The sequence below is a fragment of the Aotus nancymaae genome, unplaced genomic scaffold, assembly GCF_030222135.1.
Source record: "Aotus nancymaae isolate 86718 unplaced genomic scaffold, 86718_ANA_hifiasm-v0.15.2.pri h1tg000020l, whole genome shotgun sequence".
Taxonomy (NCBI): domain Eukaryota; kingdom Metazoa; phylum Chordata; class Mammalia; order Primates; family Aotidae; genus Aotus; species Aotus nancymaae.
The window spans coordinates 52,525,446-52,546,546 of NW_026988432.1; the positions used below are offsets into that span (position 1 = coordinate 52,525,446).

At 40.7% G+C, this 21,101-nt stretch overlaps 1 protein-coding gene across 3 annotated transcripts in view; it reads left to right on the plus strand.

Annotated features, from left to right (window-relative positions):
* OSBPL1A (oxysterol binding protein like 1A) overlaps window positions 1-21,101 on the plus strand; it is a 242,792-nt gene that overhangs the window by 156,303 nt on the left and 65,388 nt on the right. For all 3 annotated transcript variants that reach the window (XM_012445007.3, XM_064379326.1, XM_021673898.2), the window contains one exon: window positions 6,383-6,545. In XM_012445007.3, coding sequence (XP_012300430.3) covers window positions 6,383-6,545 — 163 coding nt within the window. The remainder of the gene's footprint in view (window positions 1-6,382; window positions 6,546-21,101) is intronic.

The following is a 21,101-nucleotide window of genomic DNA, read 5'->3' on the forward strand; positions in this document are numbered from 1 at the left end:
TAGAGAAATCAATTGCATTTGGAAAGGCAGTGATGAGATGGCATGGAAGGAGGACGTTAGAGAGTCAACAAAAACCTTGAAGTTTAATGTGAGCAAAGGTGTTTTGTAAATCTATAAAAGAAAGCAAAGATATACTATATTGTCATGAAGATATATGTCCATGCTTGATCCTGCCTGAGACACAAGGTCAGAGTTTCACCTTCCTGGACCCTGGAGGTGAGAATGTGATTCAGCCTGGCTGTGATTCCAGAAGTAACATTGTCCATTGCATCCACATGGGAGCTCCGTCCTCCTCCACCTAAGCAATATAACAGTCAGACTTGTGGGCAGAAGAGCTCTTGCTAGCTGTAAATCATCAGAGCCATACTTTTTAACAGCTGTGTGGCAATAGCAGAGAGTCACCTAAAAGCAAATACCTTGAAAAAAGTTTTGAAGTGAGAACATTGTTGGTTCTGTAGCCACAGAATTAAGCATTGACTGGGTGCAGTGGCTAACACCTATAGTCTCAGCACTGTGGGAGGTAGAGATGGGAGGATCACTTGAGGCTAGGAGTTTGAGTCTAGCCTGGGCAACATAGAGAGATCCCCATCTCTATTAAAAAAAAATTAGCTAGGCATGGTGGTGTGTGCCTATAGTTCTAGCTACTCAGGAGGCCAAGGCAGGAGGATCACTTGAGCCAGAGGACTGCTTGAGGTTGCAGCGAGCTATGATGGATGGCATGCCTGCACTCCAGCGTGGGTGACAGAGTGAGACCCTGTCTCAGAAAAAAAATCTAATATTTCAGTCTCAAACTAATACATTTTGTTAATTGTAGCCATCCATACAGTAGCAAAGAGGAAAGAGTAAGGCTCATCCTGTTGAACTGACCAGAGTGTGGCCAGTTGAAAGACTGACCATCAAGGCCAGAATTGTACCTGTCTTATAACTGACTGATTGCACACACTGTTCTGTGAATATTAATCACTTATTCCCCACTTAGTGCTGTGTCTTTGCCAGATTGAGTCTCTTTCTTATGTAACCCCTGTGAAACATAGGTAAGTAACGGGGCACCTTCTAGAATGAGGGTGTAGATGAATGTGTCGTAGCTGGCTAGCACATGACTGTTGTCAAAACTTTGCATTCTCTTGCTGGCACCCATTCATTTTGGAAGTAGTCACTATGGATTTTGCCTTTTGGCCTGAAAGGGAGTGAAATGAGAGACTGCCATATTGAAGTGGTTTGAGGAGACAGATTACTGGAAAGGCTTAAATTTGTCCTTTAAGGGGCTACAGACACAGGTCAGTGCATATGTTTACTGTTAAGCATATGGTAAGCTTTTCCTTATAAAAAGGGCAACGTTTTTGTTCACTTTAATGTATGTTGACTTTGAAAGTCATTGGATTGAGGGTGTATATTTCATATGCAAATTTGAAAGGTAAAAATGTCAGCCTTATTCTAGAAAAGTTCTAATGTATAAACATATATACAATTATAATCTAATAATTATAAAAACATCTCTTGGGACCCACTAGTTCTGTGAAGGAAGTTACTTATTCCTTTAGTAAAAACTAGGATGATTATTGTAGTTTGAGAATTGAAAAAATCTAGTAATCAATATCCACTTATTGATATGTAATATAAATGAAGCATTGTGCCTAGAATTACAAAGAGATTAAGAGATTGTGCTAAATGCTCTGTTTCTGTTACAACATAGTTTCTAAGCTAGCAACTAAGAACGTGGAAACAGTTCAAAAGTAAGGTGAATATTTTATGAAGTTGCACTCTGCGTATCTTTCTTAGCAGTTCTAAACCAGTTTTTTAATGCAGGATTTCCCTTAGGTGTTCTGAAATGTTGAGATTGTAGAGGATCTGGAATTGCATTGTTCCAGTGATCCTTCTGACCAAAAAGTACTAATGGCAGTTAAGTATGCTTTCAGATGTTTCTCTAATGTAACAAGAAAGCTCATTACCAGTGCATTTTCTGTGATGTGTAGTTACTGTCTCATATACATCACTTACATGATGGGAGAAATTGCCATTTTGTGGGTATTTTATAATAAGGTATCTTCAGTGCAGAAAATCCTGTTAGGCTTGAAGCTAATAAAAGTACACTCAGATCAATTGAAAGATGAAAACAAGGTAAGAAATAGAATGTGGTTAGCGCCTCAGTCTCTTCCTCTCCTGCTTCCAACCCCTTTTACTCTCTCTCTCAAGAACAAGTGAGAATAGATGTGAATGTGGCAGCAGTAAACTGATGCTTATTATAGGTGGGTAAAGGATAGGTTGCATTTTGAATAAGATTTTTTTGAAAGGACTGGATATTTATGGGCCTCTATCATTCATCTTGCTACTTTGCTGAAATCTACTAGATGAATTTAGGTATTAAAATGTAAGTACTCATTAAATAGGATACTTTAGTTAATTCTTACATTTAAAGATGTGGTGTCAACAGCATATTTACATTTTGATATTGGAAAAGCAAAAAGATGAAAGAGATGGTATAGGCAGGGGTGAAGAATTTGGATTTTTTTAGTGTTGATTTTAGAGTCTACAAATATAACAGTGCTGAGAGATCTTTTCAAAGAAAGGATCATTTTGGGAATTGCTCAATTTTGTACTCCTTATTTTTTATTTTTTATGTTTTTGAGATGGAGTCTTGCTCTGTTGCTCAGGATGGAGTGCAGTGCCATGATCTCAGGCTCACTGTAACCTCCACCTCCTGGTTCAAGCAATTCTTCTGCCTCAGCCTTCTGTAGCTGGGATTACTGTCTCCTGGTACCATGCCCAGCTAATTTTGTATTTTTAGTAGAGACAAGGTTTCACTGTGTTGGCCAGGCTGATCTCAAACTCCTGACTTCAAGTGATTTGCCTGCCTCATGTAGTCTTTGTTTATATAATACAGAAATGAATTGTTGAATCCATTGGATGGAGGTAGGACAGCTTTTTATTTTTTTTTAAGTTGACTCTAGCCTTAGTATGCTTATTTCCTCTTCTGGAAATACAATTTAGAGTATAGGAATATTTGTAAGTATTTTTCAGATTTCCTGAAGATTATAATTACATGAGTAATTTGTTTTTCTGTTTTTCATGTCTCTTCTGGTCTTAACTTTTATTTCATTATGACAGGTCTAATAATAATAATCTGGTTGCTCTATTGATAAACACTAAAGTGCCTGAGGACTAGAACTCTTCCCAAGATAATAAGGGTTTAACCCTGTTTCTGCTATGAACTTAACATTTCAGTAAAACTGTATTTTAAGCTATATCTAGGACTCTTGGAGTGTTGTACCTGATGTGCAGCTGGCACGAATTCAAGGCCCCAGAATAAAGAAGAACCTTCGTCCTTGGGGGCTGTGGGGAGGAGCATGAGAGTGGGAGTGTCAAGAGGTAACAGGATTAGATTCAGCAGTGAGTAATGCAGGATTTGTGAGAGGGGTCACAGCTCCCAAAACCTTGAGATGGAAAGTTTGACCTAGAGGAGGTTTTGGATGTCATTCCATCCAGTGCTTTTTTTTTTTCCTAACTAATTTTTTAAAAATTATATTTAAGTTCAGGGATACATGTGCAGAATGTGCAGGTTTGTTACATAGATATACATGTGCCACGTGGCATGGTGGTTCGCTGCACCCATCAACCCATCATCTACTTTAGGTATTTCTCTTAATGCTATCCCTCCCCTGCCCTCCACACCCCCCCACCCCGCCCCATATGCCCCAGTGTGTGATGTTTCCCTCCCGTGTCCATGTGTTCTCATTGTTCAGCTCTCACTAATGAGTGAGAATATGTGGTGTTTGGTTTTCTGTTCCTGTGTTAGTTTGCCGAGAATGATGGTTTCCAGCTTCATCCATGTACCTGCAAAGTATATGAGCTCATTCTTTTTTATGGCTGCATAGTATTCCATGGTGTATGTGTGCCACATTTTCTTTATCCAGTCTATCATTGATGGGCATTTGGGTTGGTTCCAAGTCTTTGCTATTGTGAATAGTGCTATAATAAACAGTGTCTTTACAGTATAATGATTTATACTACTTTGGGTATATACACCAGTAATGGGATTGCTGGATCAAATGGTATTAGATCCTTGAGGAATCACCACACTGTCTTCCACAATGGTTGAACTAATTTATACTCCCACTAACAGACTAAAAGCTTTCCTATTTCTCCACATCCTCTCCAGCATCTGTTGTTTCCTGACTTTTTAATGATCACCATTCTAACTGGTGTGAGATGGTATCTTGTGGTTTTGACTTGCATTTCTCTAATGACCAGTGATGATGAGGTTTTTTCATGTTTGTCGGCCTCATAAATGTCTTCTTTTGAGAAGTGTCTGTTCATATCCTTTGCTTACTTTTTGATGGGGGTTTTTTTCCTAGTAAATTTGTTTAAGTTCCTTGTAGATTCTGGATATTAGCCCTTCGTCAGGTGGGTAGATTGCAAAAATTTTCTCCCGTTCTGTAGGTTGCCTGTTCACTCTAATGATAGTTTATTTTGCCATGCAAAAGCTCTTTAGTTTAATTAGATCCCATTTGTCAATTCTGGATTTTGTTGCAATTACTTTTGGTGTTTTAGTCATGAAGTTTTTGCCCATGCCTATGTCCTGAATGGTATTGCCTAGGTTTTCTTCTAGGGTTTTTAGGTCTTACATTTAAGTCTTTAATCTGTCTTGAGTTAATTTTTGTCTAAGGTGTAAGGAAGGGATCCAGTTTCAGTTTTCTGCATATGGCTAGCCAGTTTTCCCAGTACCATTTATTAAATAGGGAATCCTTTTCCCATTGCTGATTTTGCCAGGTTTGTCAAATATCAAATGGTTGTAGGTTGTAGATATGTGATGTTACTCTTAAGCCTCTATTCTGTTCCATTGGTCTATATATCTGTTTTGGTACCAGTACCATGTGCTTTTCAAACTTGGAATATCCCCTGGGTTTGGGCCCTAGAGAGGACCTCTGGGAGCGGAGGGGAAAGTCAAAGGAGTGGGGCTTCTCCTTTCAGCGCCACCCAGCACACAACTGCTTTTGAAAACATCGATTTTATATGTTGGGATTATAGTTGAGAAATAGATTCTGTTGCTCAATTGGAAAAAAAATAGTTTGAAGACCATTGAGTTGAAGACTTGTGATTAGATTATTGGGTGATAGTGGAAACCTCTAATTGTTCCTAAACTAAGGAACAAGAGACTTTTGAGAAGACTCTGCTGCTACCTACAGTGGATCCCTGCTTCACTACTCCTCTCTGTCTGTAGTGCACATTGGCTCTGGAATTCCAGCAAGATTAAGGAATAGTAGTGATTTCCAGACTACTGATACGAAAATAGGCAAAACCGTCTCTATGAAATCCAGTACATGCTATTTTATAAGGATTAGGTGACTTGAATTCTAGAGGGTTTTGTTCAAACACAAAGGTTCAGATGCTCTTGCACCAGATAGGAGGAATAGATTGTAACTTCAAATAGTAAAGAATCAAACCAGGCTTTGCCTTTTTGATAATCTTTTAATTTTTTTTTAGTATACTAAGTTAAAGATAAGATGTGGAGTTGAAACCAAAATATGGAATTGGAAAATGAAAAATAGGCTAGGCATGGTGGCTCACGCCTGTAATCCCAGCACTTCGGGAGGCCGAGGCGGGCGGACCGCTTGAGGTCGTGAGTTCAAGACCAGTCTGGCCAACATGGTGAAACCCCGTCTCTACTAAAAATACAACAATTAGCCAGGTGTGGTGGTACACACCTATAATCCCAGCTACTCAGGAGTCTGAGGCATGAGAAAAGCTTGAACCCAAGAGGCGGAGATTGCAGTGGCCAAGATTGCGCCACTCTACTCCAGCTGGATGACAGAATGAAGCTCTGTCTCAAAAAAAGAAAAGAAAAGAAAAATGAAAAATAGAATGTTTATAGTCATTACCAAGCAACCTGTTTCCCTTCATTTAGTATACCAAGTATTATCAACTATTTTGGGAGTAAACTGAGGGATTATATTTCATGCTTTGATATGGTTTTCTTTTTAATATCTAGAATTTTAAAAAATTTTTGTTCAAAGACATGCCAAAACTGTTTTTTTAGTTATGTACTTAATGTTGAGAGAGAAATATTCTTTATGTTTAAAAAATTTATATGATTTCTGAATTGACTGATGTTCTTATACATCAGGATCCTGATCGTTTGAGCTGAATTTGTTTGCTAGTTCTTAATCTATTTTCATTAGCTAAGCTGTTGCATGAAAAGGCCCCATGGGAAGAACAAAATTAGTTTAGTAATTTTGCTCATTCATCCGTGTGCATGTAACACGACTGTTTTCATTTCTGATGTTGCAATTGAACTGGATCAAAAGCAAATAATTTTCACATCCTCTGAGTAAGTCTGTGTCTCCTGTGACTCTGAAATCTTTTTTATATATCTGTTTTCTCCTAGGTGAGGAATTTTAAATTGGAACAAGAGCAAGAGAAAAACAAAATTTTGTCAGAGGCACTGGAGGCGCTAGCCACTGAGCATCATGAATTAGAGCAGTCTCTGGTGAAAGGATCTCCACCCGCCAGCATCCTTAGTGAGGACGAGTTCTATGATGCGCTGTCAGGTAACTTTGGCATCCTTCCCTCTGCACTGTTGGTGATTTAGTGCCCACCAGCTAAATGAGCAAGGTCCCCTTGAGTCCACTGCCTTAGAGTGGATGTCACCTCGAGTTTCCAGGAATAAACAGACAGTGATGTATCAGTATAGCTCCCCAGACTATGTATTTTTTGTGTGTCATGTTATTAAGGCCAGAGTCTGAAAGTTTGGAATGAAATTCATCACAGTCTGCCTGTTCTGAAGATGTATGCTAGGCTAGGACTGGAGTGCTGTTAAAACTGCCCATGTTTCATTTGATCTTCATTGGGTGACCATTTCTTGAATACTTCCTAGTGACAGGAGCTAGCACATATTCTAAGGAGAGACAGACAGACAGTTTCTGTCTTCAAAGAGTTCTTTGAATAAAGAATACAGGTAACCAAGCACAAGTGCTTGGTGATAGCATAGTATGCTAAGTACCACAGTAGAGGTGTGACCACGACGTGTCTAGAGCAGAGAAACGATGTTTAACTTTGCCTCAGAAACACACACTAAAGGGCAGCATGGCATTTCTGCCCGGAGCATGAACTCCAGAGCCTGTCACTAGCCAGCTGTGTGACCTGGGGCATGTTCCGTGACCTCCCTGTTCATAGTTTGCTCCTATTTAAAATGGGATCATTATAGTGTCGATTTCAGCAGGTTGTGTGATGACTAAATGAGTTTGTTTAGACAGTGGTTAGAACAGTGCCTGGTGGTACTCAGTGCTAAAAAATGGGAAATGTATATGGAGATTCGAGAATGAGAGGACGTAATAGCTTTGACCTTTCTGGAATTTATTTAAAATTTTTTGAGGCAGGTGTGGGTAGGAGAGGTGAAAGGAACATGGAAGAGGGTGGTTAGAGATCAGTGCAACTGAGAAAAATTCATTGTTGTATGGGAGAAAATTAAATGCATATATAATAGGTGAGCATATACAATTACTGAGTTTCACAACACTTGATCATGGACATAAGAAATCCTGGTGTATTTGAAGTGAAGGATCAAATTCATAATAGGAAATGAAAGAGAGGAAGCATGGTGAGAGGTAGGAGAGATGAGAACTGAAGATTAGGTTAAGGCAGTTAAAATGCTATGATAATACAGGACGAGGAAAATGATGTTGGTAGGATGTAGACTGATGGGGAAGCAATTAATTGATTAAGTCAAATAGAATTGAATAGGAACATTATTAGTAGAGGTTTGCTAGCAGTAAAAGAAAGGGGAAAAGGTTTTTTTTCTTTTCCTTTTTTTTTTTAGTAGAGGTTTGCTAGTAGTAAAAGAAAGGGAAAAAGTAATCTTCATAGCCAGATTTGATAACGGACAAACAAGATCATAATGATGGTGTTGTCAGTTAATTATGGGATTTGTGAACAGAGTGACTCATGTTGGGAAGAGAAGGTAGGATTTGGGATCAATGGAATGAGTGACAAGGTAAGGGAAGCATTTAGCATATCTGAGGGAGGCTGAGGGAGAATGAGTGACACTTAAGACTGCTGACATTTATTACATGTCCACCCTGTGCCAAGTCCAGCAGCGCTTCTTCTATGGGAAGCATCCAAAAAGGAAAATTGCAAGAGGGAGTCTAGGTCTAAATGCATAGAGCTTGGAATATAAAGGAGCCCAGATACTTCATTTGCTCATCTTATATATTCTTTTTTAAAAATAAGACCTTTTGACTGGGCGTGGTGGCTGAGCAACCATAATCCTAGCACTTTGGGAGGGCGAGGTGGGAGAACCGCTTGAGCCCAGAAGTTCGAGACTAGCCCAGGCAACATGTACTAAAAATACAAAAATTAGCCAGGCTTGGTGGATGCATGCCTGTAATCCCAGCTACTCAGGAGGCTGAGGTGGGAGGATCACTTAAGCCCAGGAAGTAGAGGTTGCAGTGCCATTGTAATTGTGCCATTGCATTCCAGCATGGGGGCGACAGAATGAGACCCTGTCTCAAACAAACAAAAAGACCTTTAAAAAATCTTATTGAAGAACCCCATGTTTGTTCTAAATAATTCAATATAAAAGTATGTGAGAACCCAGTGAAATTCTCTTCACCCCATATCCCAATTAATCATGCACTCCTCCTCTTCCTCAGAGGTTCTGATTAACAGGCAGATATACTCTTTCACAGACCTTTTTTGAGCATCACATATATATATCCTTGCTTATATACACATTTTTTAAAGTTATGAATGAAAGGAGCAGTGTAACTGCCCTGGACCTGCTTTTTCCTGACAACTTGTCTTTGAAATCTTTCCTGTCAGTGTTATAAGCCCTAGCTCATCTTCTTCAAGGTTGCATGAAAGTCTGTAATATAATGATGCCACAGTTTCCTTAAACCTTCTCTTCTTGATAGACATCTAGCAGCCACTATCTTTCTGTTTCTCAGTAACATTTTTTTTAAAACGGAGTCCTGCTCTTGTCACCCAGGCTGGAGTGCAGTGGTGTGATCTTGACTCACCGCAACCTCAGCCTCCTGGATTCAAGCGATTCTCCTGCCTCAGCCTCTTGAGGAGCTGGGATTACAGGAGCCCGCAACGACTCCCTGCTAATTTTGTGTTTTTAGTAGAGACAGGGTTTCCTCCACCTTGGTCAGGCTGGTCTCGAACTCCTGACCTCAGGTGATCCGCCTGCCTTGGCTTCCCAAAGTACTGGGATTACAGGCATGAGCCACTGCTCCCAGCCTTTCAGGAATATTTTAATAGTCATCTCCTTTGGGAGGAAGAGAGAAAAAGAACTACAGTCCCTAGATCAGGATTGGCAAATAAATTTCACCTCAAGTGCCAATTCAGATTGGTTTGCAGTATCTGCTGCTTTGTGGATTGCTGTGTTGAGAAGGATCCTGAGGCTAGTCCATGTGCCTGGGCTGATCAGCACATCCTGCCTTGGCTATAGGAAATAGAGTGAGGGTCAGATGCCAAGCATTTTCTCCTCCTTGCCTCGAATAGCACACCTGAGTTCTGTTACATTTGCATGAACATAGTAGCCCTTCTGTGACTACTCCCACTCTTTCCTACTAAAAATCTTGGAACAATTTGGTACAATATAGAAACTACATTAAAATTAAGAGTCAGTTGCTCTGTCAAGTGCTGACTTGTTGTTGACCTAGCCACTCAATTCATTGAAATTATCAAAGCCATCATGTGGGAATGACTTCATCTTCCTGCCACTGTAGTCTCTACACACTAGGCTCCATCCCCATTTCCTCCTTCACTCTGTTACAAGAGAACAGATGTACCCCCTCATTAAGGCCATCTCTTCCTCGTTTGTCCTGGTACCTGTCTCCTTGTAACTTCTCAAGGAGACTTTTGTTTAGTTATTGCTTCCTTCACCTACACTTTCAATACTGTACAACTTTAAATCCTAAAAACTTCTATATTAGTTTGCTATTGTCTGTTATTGCTGCTATAATAGATCACCACAAAGTTAATGGCATAGTAGACCATGCAAATACATTCTTTTACAGTTTGGAGGTCAGAAGTTCCAGCATCAAGGTGTCTTCAGGGCTGTTTCTTCTAAAGGCTCTAGGAGAGACTGTTTTCTTGCCTTTTTTAGCTTCTGGGGACCTGCCTGCATTCCTTGGCTCATGGCCTCATCCTTCATCTGGAAAACTAGCAGTGGGACATCTTCCAGTCTCTCTCTGGCTGCCTGTGACTCTGGCCCTGCTCCTTCCCTTTTATAAAGACCCATAGCATTACATTAGACCTACTCAAATGATCTAGGATAATCTCCCCATCTCAAGATATGTAACTTAATCATAGCTGCAAAGTCCCTTTTATTGTGAAAGGTAACATATTCACAGGTTCCAGAGATTAGGACATAGACATTTTTGGGGAGCTCTTGTCCTGACTGCCACAGTCCCCAAATTTATATGTCCAACCTTGATCTCTTGCTAGAGACTTACATATTGAGCTGTCAGCTTTATATGTATAAAATGAATCTTGCTCTTCCTCCAAGATCCTATTTCTCCTAGAATTGACCTCATTTTTGTAAATGGCACCTCTTTCATCTCCTAAAGCCAGAAACTAGGAGTGATCCATGAAATTGCTGTGAGACAGAGAATCGAGGACTGCCCATTCTGCCTTCAAGTCATACCTTGAATTCATCTGTGTTCTTCTAATGGAGGGTAGCAAAGTATAGGTACTCGGGGCCAGGTGTGGTAGCTCATTCCTGTAATCCCAGCACTTTGGGAGGCCATGGTGGGTGGATCATGATGTCAGGAGTTTGAGACCAGCCTGGTCAATATGGTGAAACCCCGTCTCTACTAAAAATACAAAAATTAGCCAGACGTGGTGGCACAGGCCTGTAGTCCCAGCTACTTGGGAGGCTGAGGCAGAAGAATTGCCTGAACCCAGGAGGGGGAGGTTGCAGTGAGCTGAGATCATACCACTGCATGCCAGCCTATTGACAGAGTGAGACTTTGTTTCACAAAAAAAAAAGAAAAGAAAAAACGTATAGGTGCTCAAGCTGAAGGCTCTTGCTGAGTCAGAGCTCTGCCAATTCCCTTACCTTTGGGAAAGTTACTTCACTTTCCTGTGCCTCATTTCTGCATCTCCAAATGGGTCCTAGGATCGTTGCAAAGAATTCACCGATACGTTTGTAGTGTACTTAAATCAGTGCCAGGCACACTAAGGGGCTGGCAGATGTTAGCTCTCGTTATTGTCACCCTCACTGCACCTACTCTTGTCTGGCCTCTTAACTGTCTCGGTGCTTCTAGCCTTGGCCTGTTCCTTCCCTTTTATAAAGAGACATAAATGGTTGGAGCTATAAATGGCCTCGGCCTGCCGAAGTTCATCCTGGCGTACACACCGTCCATGGTGATCCTTTGTTGACAATCACATCGTCGCATTCCCTTACGTGGAATTCTTCAGTGGTTTCTCATTGCACTTACAATAAAACTCGGACGCTTTCACAGACCTCCAAGGCTCTCGACGTGATCCAGACCCTGCTGCCTCTTCACACTCATCTTGTCCCCTTGTTCCCTCCACTTAATGCACTGGTGCCGCCTCCAGGCTGCAGATGCAGTAGTGAGTCAGACAGTTGGATGCACAGTTAGGTAAGAGCAAGGAAAAGTATACAAACTTCCACCTCATTTGAAGCTTCATTTTATCCGCTAAATCATGACAATAGATGAAATCAGGCATATCCTGATATTGAGAAGGTATGAAAAAAAGGTTTATTTCAAATTACTCTTCTTAAAAGATTTTAAAAATATTTTCACTAAATGTTTAATCTTTTAAAAAGTTGTTAACTCGTGTTACTTTAAAATAAAGGGGTAACTTCATTAGATCTAAAGTCCATATGGTTTCCTGTTTCCCTTTATCATATCCCTTTAAGCTTTTTCAGATAAGCAAGATCAGTGGAAATCTACTCATACGGTAAGTGAAACAAGCCTTGCTGCAGAGCCAGCAGTATAGGATAAGAATTTTTCCAGCCCCCTGGGATTGCTTGAGAAAATTATTTTTCCAATATGCTCAGTGACTAAACATTTCATAAAACTACATAAAGCACACAGATTTTTCCCCCACAATTTGATTAAATTCCATTGTGTAAACTTACTTAAAAGGAGATAAATTTAATGAAGCATCACATTTTGTCCTCAATGTTTGTGTGGGTGTGTTTAAGGAATGAAATGATTATATCAAGTGAAATTTCGGACGTAACTATAAGGGAACACTTCTGGGAAAGGGCTAGACACTCGTGCATTGAAGCAAAAAGATTTCATGAGAAACCATTAGTTCTGTGAACAAACTATTCTGCAAATAAAGTTATAGAAATAATAGAAGAAGAAATTTGTTCTTCATATTTCTTTCTTTCTTTCTTTCTTTCTTTCTTTTTTTTGAGACCAAGTTTCGCTCTTATTGACCAGGCTGGAGTGCAATGGTGCGATCTCTACTCACTGCAACCTCTGCCTCCTGGGTTTAAGCAATTCTCCTGCCTCAGCCTCCTGAGTACCTGGGATTACAGGCATGCACCATCATGTCTGGCTAATTCTGTATTTTTAGTAAAGAGGGGGTTTCTCCATGTTGGTCAGGCTAGTCTCGAACCCCTGGCCTCAGGTGATCAATCCGCCTTGGCCTCCCAAAGTGCTGGGATTACAGGCATGAGCCACTGTGCCTGGCTCTTCGTATATATTTCTACCCTATCAGTGTTACTTTTTCTTTATGTTTACATTGTCTACCAAGGCTCTCAAATATCTCTTCTCCTGGGTAGCCTTTCCTGACTCCTCCAGGCAGAATTAGTTTCTTCTTTTGTGTTTCCTTGGTTTACACCTCTTTTATAGCCCCTTGCATTTTGTCTCTAAGATAATAGGACCCTGTAGGGGCTCGCACCTGTAATTCAGCACTTTGGGAGGCCTAGGTGGGTGGATCACTTAAGGTCAGGAGTTCAAGACCAGCCTGGCCAACATTGTGAAACCCTGTCTCTACTAAAATACAAAAAAATAGCTGAGCATGGTGGCATGCACCTGTAGTCCCAGCTACTCAGGAGGCTGAGGCAGGGGAATCACTTGAATCCGGGCGACGGAGGTTGCAGTGAGCTGAGATAGCGCCACTGCACTCCAGCCTGGTGAAAGAGCAAGACTGTCTCAAAAAAAAAAAAAGAAAGAGAGAGAGGAAGGAAGGAAAAGAAAGAAAAAGATAATGGGATGAGGGAGGAAGGAAGGAAAAGAAAGAAAAAGATAATAGAGACCATATCTGTTTATATCTCTGAAGTACGTAGCACAGAATCAGAGTTCTCTAAATGCTTGTCGAATGCAGGTTGTTGAACAAATGTCATTGGTATTTCTGTCCTCCCTAAAAATATATTGGTTTTCAGTAATGAGCCTAAGATAATCAGGAATGCATGGTGATTTTATGCATCTATATTTACCACTTTGGATTCTGTAGGGGATAGGAGGGATGGGTAGCAAAGGAGGAAGCAGGGATGAGATAGTATTAATATTAGAAAATGGTATTTGTTCCCAAGGAGTTTACAATCAATTTGGAGATATGAGACTTGATTCCAGGGAGGGGACTGATAAAGAGTAGTTAAAGGAGAGAAAACTAAAGGTACATGACTTTAGGAATCTCTAATAATCTGCTAAGGAGTTGTTTTTGACACACTTACTACCAGTTAAATACATAATTTCATGGTGGTGGTTCTTGAGTACTAGTGTGAGAGCAGTTTCACGGAAAATTCCTGCTCTTTGAATATTGTAAGTTCAGAATGCATTATTGTTCTTACTGTGTGTTGATTTTCCTTTTTAGAAACATGTTGAGATCAGTTGCTCTAGAAAGGCTTTCTTGCTAAGCTTTCCCCTTAATTCTATTTTGGTTGAAATGTGCATGAATAATGCATAAAATCCAATAGTGTAGATGGACAAAACCAATACATAGTTATATCATGAAATTGAAACCAGTTTTAGCATTTCTCAGCAGTCAAAAGGGGTTGTCTTTTAAATCTCGAATACATGGAGGGCATCAGCCATATCTTATTCATCTTTCCAAACTGCTTTAGCAACTTGCACTTGACCTGATGTGTGGTAGGTACGTAGTAAACGTTGACTTACTAAATCCAAGTCACAGGAAAATACTTTGTTTTCTAACTATGGATTATTCTGCAAGTGGCCTTTAGTTCTGGAATTATTTTCTTTGTAGAGTTAATGCATAATGTGACCTTCCTAAAAATAAGGTTGAGAAATCGAGACAAATTGGGAAGCTCTGGATTTGGTAGCTCAAATAGAGCCACATAACGGTTCCAGGAGCCCACACGCTGGTTTGTATAACTCCTCACGTTCAATTACATGAACAGATTTTGCCAGTTGTAGAAAACAGTAGTAGATTTAGTTGCTTGGGGACTAGCTGGTACTTTTCAGAAACTCTGTCACAAGCAATACTCTACCATTTGGCTAATTTTGACCTTGGACATGATTCAGAGAGGATCTGTGTAGAATGTCTCTGACTCTTGTTGCTTGCTGCCAAGAATCTGTTTCAAGCGTTTGTCACTTCCTTAGTAAATTATTGTAGCGGTCTCTTGCCAACCCCCTCTGGACTCATCCTGGTTTTCAGTTTATGATTTATTTTAAATGTGATAGGTTATGTTTACTTTCCTTGTGTTCTTCATATTTACTGTGCTATTTCTGAGTTTATGCAGTTATACCTCAAGGCTAAATAAAAATTTGGCACTGATATTTTAAGCTGTACCTTGGGTTGCTTTGGACATTTTCAGAACATGCCTGGTACATGGGAAACCATAAACAATAAAGGTATTAAACTGAGCATGTGTGCATTTCCTGGCTGTCTTCTGTTACCTTCAATAACAGGAGGAAGAGTGACTTGGATATTATCCACAGTTCTTCCACATCTTGCTGCTTTGTGTACTGTTTGTTCTCAGGCTAGTTTCCAAAGGTCAGAATAAAAAAGTGCTTATGAGGATAACTTACAAGAATTGTTGGCATGTTTATATTGTGAAATTTATGGCCTCTTGTTTCAGTCTTTTCATAGTAGAAAAAAATTAACAAATCAACACTGGGATAGTTCTCCCACTCAGTAAAAAAAGGAGCATAGCGGTCAGGATCTTCTGAATTCTGGAGTAAAGTTAAAGTCACCATGACCCAATGATAGCCATTTGTTGGCTTCCAAGCTATTTTGATGAGAGAGAAGACTGTGTTCAATCTGAATGTGTTTAAAATAATCCTGAGTTCTAATATGGACAGAACTTCAAAGATCTGAGGCTGAATGCAGTGGCTTATGCCTATAAGCCCACAACCTTGAGAAGCTGAAGTGGGTGGATCCCTTGAGGTCAGTTGTTCGAGACCAGCCTGGCCAACATGGTGAAACCCATCTCTACTAAAATACAGAAATGCTGGGCATGGGGGTGGGCACCTGTAATCCCAGCTACTAGGGAGGCCGAGGCAGGATAATTACTTGAATCCAAGAGGCAAAGGTTGCAGTAAGCCGAGATCACGCTACTGCACTCCCAACTGGGCGACAGAGCAAGACTTGTCTCAAAACAAACAAACAAAAAATAACTTTAAAGATCTGGGCCTTTGTAGGCCTATCACATTAAAGCAAACTTAGTGGGGTTTTAAATTTAAGTTCTATTAATACTGCTGTTTTAATTGAGAAATTAATCAGGTAAAGATTCCACCTTCAATGCTTCTATAAACTACAGCATTTATCTTGTAAAATATAGTCTGTTTTTCAAAGTGTTATTCTGACACTTCTTAATTTTTTTTTTAAGAGACAAAGTCTCGCTCTGTTGCCCAGTCTCAAACTCCTGGGCTCAAGCGATCCTCCACTTCAGGCTGCCAAGCAGCTGTGACTACAGGTGCACACCACTGCACATGGCTTGATGGTTTTTCTATAAAATATAAATATCAATTGAGTCATTTGAATCCTTTTGGAACTAGATGGGAATAAACAAACTCACAAATAAGTGCTTATAAAGTATTCAATTTCCCATCGTTACTCAGTGCTATACAGATTTTCCTAAGTGCTCGTCAAAAGTTCAGTAAATAATGTAGGGCTATTTCATAAATCTTTTATGCTGTTTTTCAGGGGTCAGTGAAATATCCTAAAATTTTTGAGTGGCTTTGCCTGTTATAGAAACGTGTATGTTTGTTAAGGGGAAAATGCAGTGGAAAATAAAAAGAATGATGACAGGCTGCCATAGTCTGAAACCTAGTTATGTATATTGTAAAAATAACTTCCGGCCAGGTGCGGTGGCACGTGCATATTATACCAGCATCTGGGAGGCTGAGGTGGGCAGATCACCCGAGTTGGGGAGTTCAAGACCAGCCTGACCAACATGGAGAAACCCCGTTTCTACTAAAAATACAAAATTAGCCGGGTGTGGTGGTGGGTGCCTGTAATGCCAGCTACTCAGAAGGCTGGGGCAGGAAAATTGCTTGAACCCGTGAGGCAGAGGCTGCAGTGAGCTGAGATGGCGCCATTGCACTCCAGCCTGGGCAACGAGAGTGAAACTCCATCTCAACAAACAAACAAACAAAAAAAACTTCCTTCTGCTGCATTAAAAAAACATGGCTTTAGAAAAATTGACCAGTTTTCCTTCCATGTGGCCATGTTTTGTTCCTGGCAGTGGGGTAAGAGTTAACCGGACAGAGTAGTTCATGCATCCAACGTGACAACTCATTGGCTTTTGAGTGACAGGTTTTTATATGTTTTCTTGGTTTTTGTTTTTTTGTTTGTTGTTGTTTTTACTGTGGTAAAATAACATAAACTTTCCAACGTGGCCCTTTTTGAGTGTGCAGTGCAGTGAGATTAAGTACCTTTACATTTCTGTGCAACCATCACCACTGTCTCTCTCCAGAACTTTTTCATCATCCCAAACTGAAACTCCATCCCCATTAATTACCATCTCCCCATTCCTCCCTTTTCCCTCCCCTTGTTTGTTTTGAAAGCCCGGGTGTTGTGGCCTCACCCTACTGCAAGAGAGCACTGGAACCAGCACGTGGGAGGCAGGATGCACCTCTCCCCATTACTTCATGCCTTCTACTAAGGCATTACTGTATTATAGCCCACTAACATTTTGACATTTATATGTCTGGGCAACAGTGAGAACCCACAATTTTAAGATTGAATTATCAGCAGGGCGTGGTGGTCCATGCCTGTAATCCCAGCACTTTTGGGAGGCTGAGGCGGGCGGATCACCTGAGGTCAGGAATTCAACACCAGCCTGGGCAACATGGTGAAACCCTGTCTCTACTAAAAATACCTGTCTCTACTAAAAATACTTGTCTCTACTAAAAAAAAAACCCTGTCTTTACTAAAAATTAGCTAGGTATGGTGGTGCATCACACTTGTAGTCCCAGCTACTTGGGAGGCTGAGGCAGGAGAATTGCTTAAGTGCGGGAGGCAGAGGTTGCAGTGAGCCGAGATCGTGCTACTGCACTCCAGCCTGGGCAACAGAGCAAGACTTCATCTCAAAGAAAAACAAACAAACAAAAGGATTAAATTATCACTTCAGAGACGCTGAGACGTGGCACTGATTTGTTTTACAGGGAGACTTGAAAATAACTTCCATGGATAGGCTTTGACCTTCATCAGTAACCTCCACAGTGGCTGTGCCCTCTTTGGTATTGAGCTAAACATTTTTAAGCTTAAATAACTCTAGAACTACAAGTCTCCACATGAAATGATGCTATACTAGAGATCAACTGGTGTGACCAAGCCTTTGAAGGTATAATCTCTCAAGAATGGTTCTCTGTTACTGACAGAGTAAGCCCAAATTATTTCACACTATATACATTCCACATTTCTCTATTCATTGTACTGGAAATCACTGAGCTTTGGCTTTTAAGCAGCTAGTTAGTTTTTATTTCACAGGCACTGTGAATCATATAATTGATGTTTCCTTCTTTGCCTTTGAAACTAGAAAGCTCAGAGTTTATGATTTCTCTCTAGTGATATAAAGAACCTCATGACATGTATTGAGAGTACGTCATCCCTAGCTTCATTTTTTTCCCCCACTACCTGCTTTTGATTTCTTTTTTCTTTGTTTCTTTCTTTTTTTATTTTATTTTATTTTTTTTTTCAGACAGTTTTGCTGTCTTACCCAGGCTGGAGTGCAGTGGTACAATCTTGGCTCACTGCAACCTCCACCTCCTGAGTTTAAGCAATTCCCCCTGCCTCAGCCTCCTGAGTAGCTGGGATTGCAGGTGAGTGCCACCATGCCTGGCTAATTTTTGTATTTTTGTATTTTGGCTAATTTTTGTATTTTCATCATGTTGGCCAGGCTGGTCTTGAACTCCTGACCTCAAGTGATCCAGCTGCCTCAGCCTCCCAAAGTGCTGGGATTGCAGGCATGAGCCACTGTGCCCAGACTGCATTTGATTTTAATTTATCCTATATAGTCAGTTTTAAGACTGACTCACAGCCTCATGTCCAACCATTCTGTGCCTTCTGCTGCCATCCCACTGCACACTCCGTTCCTCGCTGTGATGCCCATGCTGTTCTTACTGCATGGGACAGCTCTTGTCTTGTCACTGTCCTCATCCCTACTCTTACTCCTTGTCAGTGAACTCAGCTCAATCATCAGCCACAGTCCTTTCCTGATACTCTCTGTTCTCCACTCTGCAGAATTGACTAATGCCTCCTTTGTGGCCCACTGCTCCCATTCAGACTTCTATTATCACCTAGAGAAATCTACTGAACTCATTTGTTCACACTTCCCCTCTGCTGGACCATGCACAGGGACCAGATTTTATGCTTCCTTCACTTCACAGGCCTTGCACATGGTACAAGGAAGGGAGGGGCTAATTAAGCAGCATCAGATGTGGTGGATGAGTCAAACTAAGAGTTGAAAAATGACGATTGGACTTGTCAATGTGGAAGTAATTAGTGACCTTTCTCAGAGCCTTTCAAGGGGAGGGTGGAAATAGCCTGAATATATTATAGCAAGAAGTTAGGGAGCAAGGTAGAGAGGAGGAGTAAGGGTCAGCGGTGGGAGGGGGAAGAAAGCAGTAGGGAGACAGGGAGAAGAATGAGGACAAAGAGAGGGGGCAGGGGCGTAAGTCAGAGGCTGCTAATCACAGAGGACAGGGCGTGCACTGTCATCTGATGGCGCATTCCTAGGGGTCAGTGCAGTGGTCCACGCGGGAGTTCTCAATGTGACTGATGAGGTCGAGGGTCATCGATCTTCAGCTTGTATAGTCACTGAGTTGAAATCCTGTTCTGTGAGGTCTGTCTTTGCTTCATAGAAGCTCTTAATGTTTCTTGTTTAATGTTTACTCTGTCTGCTTTTGCTAAATAAATTCTTTTTAGGTGGGCAAGTCCCTGCCTTATGATTTGTGTCTCTTAACTTGCAAACACACTATCCTGTGCATAAATGCTTGAGGTATTTTGCTTCATTGCTTTATGATTTTCGTGACATCTGAATCATAAACTAATACGGCATCTTAAATAATACTGACTAGTACAGACAGAATTATTTTTTGACTTTTTGGTTTTTATTTTTCTCGTATGAAACAAACTTCACAATGTGTGAGTGGAACCGCACCCACCCTGACCCCCCACCCCAAGACGGCTGTTACGTCTCTGATTCAGGTCTTGTTCCTGCTCCCTCCAGCATGTCCCGCACCTCTGCCCGAGCACCAGTTCCACTGTTTAAAGATTTGCCATCGCACCATCTCTCCTTTGCAGCTTTTCCTCACAGCCCTGTGCTTCCTCCAGAAAACTGACTGATCTCTTTCTGCATTTGCCCTAAACAAACTTCTATCATTATATTGCTCCCATTTTTTCTTTTTTTTTTTTTTTTGAGACGAATTCATGTTGTGTCGCCCAGGTTCAGGCGATTCTCCTGCCTCAGCATCCTGGGTAGCTGGGATTACGGCGCCCACCACCAAGCCTGGCTAATTTTTGTATTTTTAGTAGAGACGGGTTTTCACCATGTTGCTTAGGCTGGTCTCAAACTCCTGACCTCGTGATCCGCCTGCCTGGTCCTCCGAAAGTGGTGGGATTACAGGCGTGAGCCACTATGCCTGGCCTATTGCTCCCATTTTTTCAGACATCTGCTTACCTGAACCAGACTGATCTTTCTTCAATGCAGAGAGAAATTATTTCTTTGCTTGTATTTTAGAGTTTCAAAGCATTATTCTCATTTTTTTGTCTTAGCATTATGTATGTTAAAAACAATCTTCTATTTCATTAAGTTCTTGTAAACATAATTTTAACAACTTATTTCATCTGACAGGCAACTGTTGCCCTCTCATTGACTATTTAGTTGGTCTTTAATTTTTTTCAATGATACTATGTTCCTTCTACCAGAATTGACAATGAAAAATAAATGTTTCTTTAAATGTATTATTAAAATATCTGTTTCTGGCCAGGTGCAGTGGCTCACACCTGTAATCCCAGCACTTTGGGAGGCTGAGGTGGGCAGATCACCTGAGGTCAGGAGTTTGAGTCCAGCCTGGCCAACATAGTGAAACCCCATCTCTACTAAAAATACAAAAAATTAGCTGAGCATGGTGGTGCATGCCTGTAGTCCTGCCTTCCCTCAGGAGGCTGAGGGAAGAGAATCACTTGAACCCAGGAGGCAGAGGTTGCAGTGAGCTGAGATCATGCCACTGCACTCTAGCCTGGGTGACAGAGTGAGACTCCATCTCAAAAAAAAGAAAAATAAAAACTCTGTTTTTTTGTTATAAGGTATAGGACAGAATAAAACTATATTTTCAGAAATTTTACCAAAGTTACATTTGCAGAAAACAAAACTTTCCCAACATTAAAAGCCTTTCTGCAAGTCACTTAGATGAGTCATAGGGTAGACTCATCTACCCTATGACTTTGAACTCCATGACTTTAGAGTTCAAGGTGCATTATCCAACCCGTTCTTGGGCTAGCTCAGCAGTCATTCTCCTGAGTCAGCCTAATGTGGTAAAGGTAATAATGTTCTGTGATTTTTGTTGAATTATGTAATGCTGTAGTAGGGAAAGAAAGCAGTAAAACATTTTATTTCCTGACCAGTTTAGCTATAATACAAATTTAGCAGATTGTTGATAAATTTATTGAAATAGGAAGTTTGCTGGAACGTGTGTCAGAGCTTTCCTAGA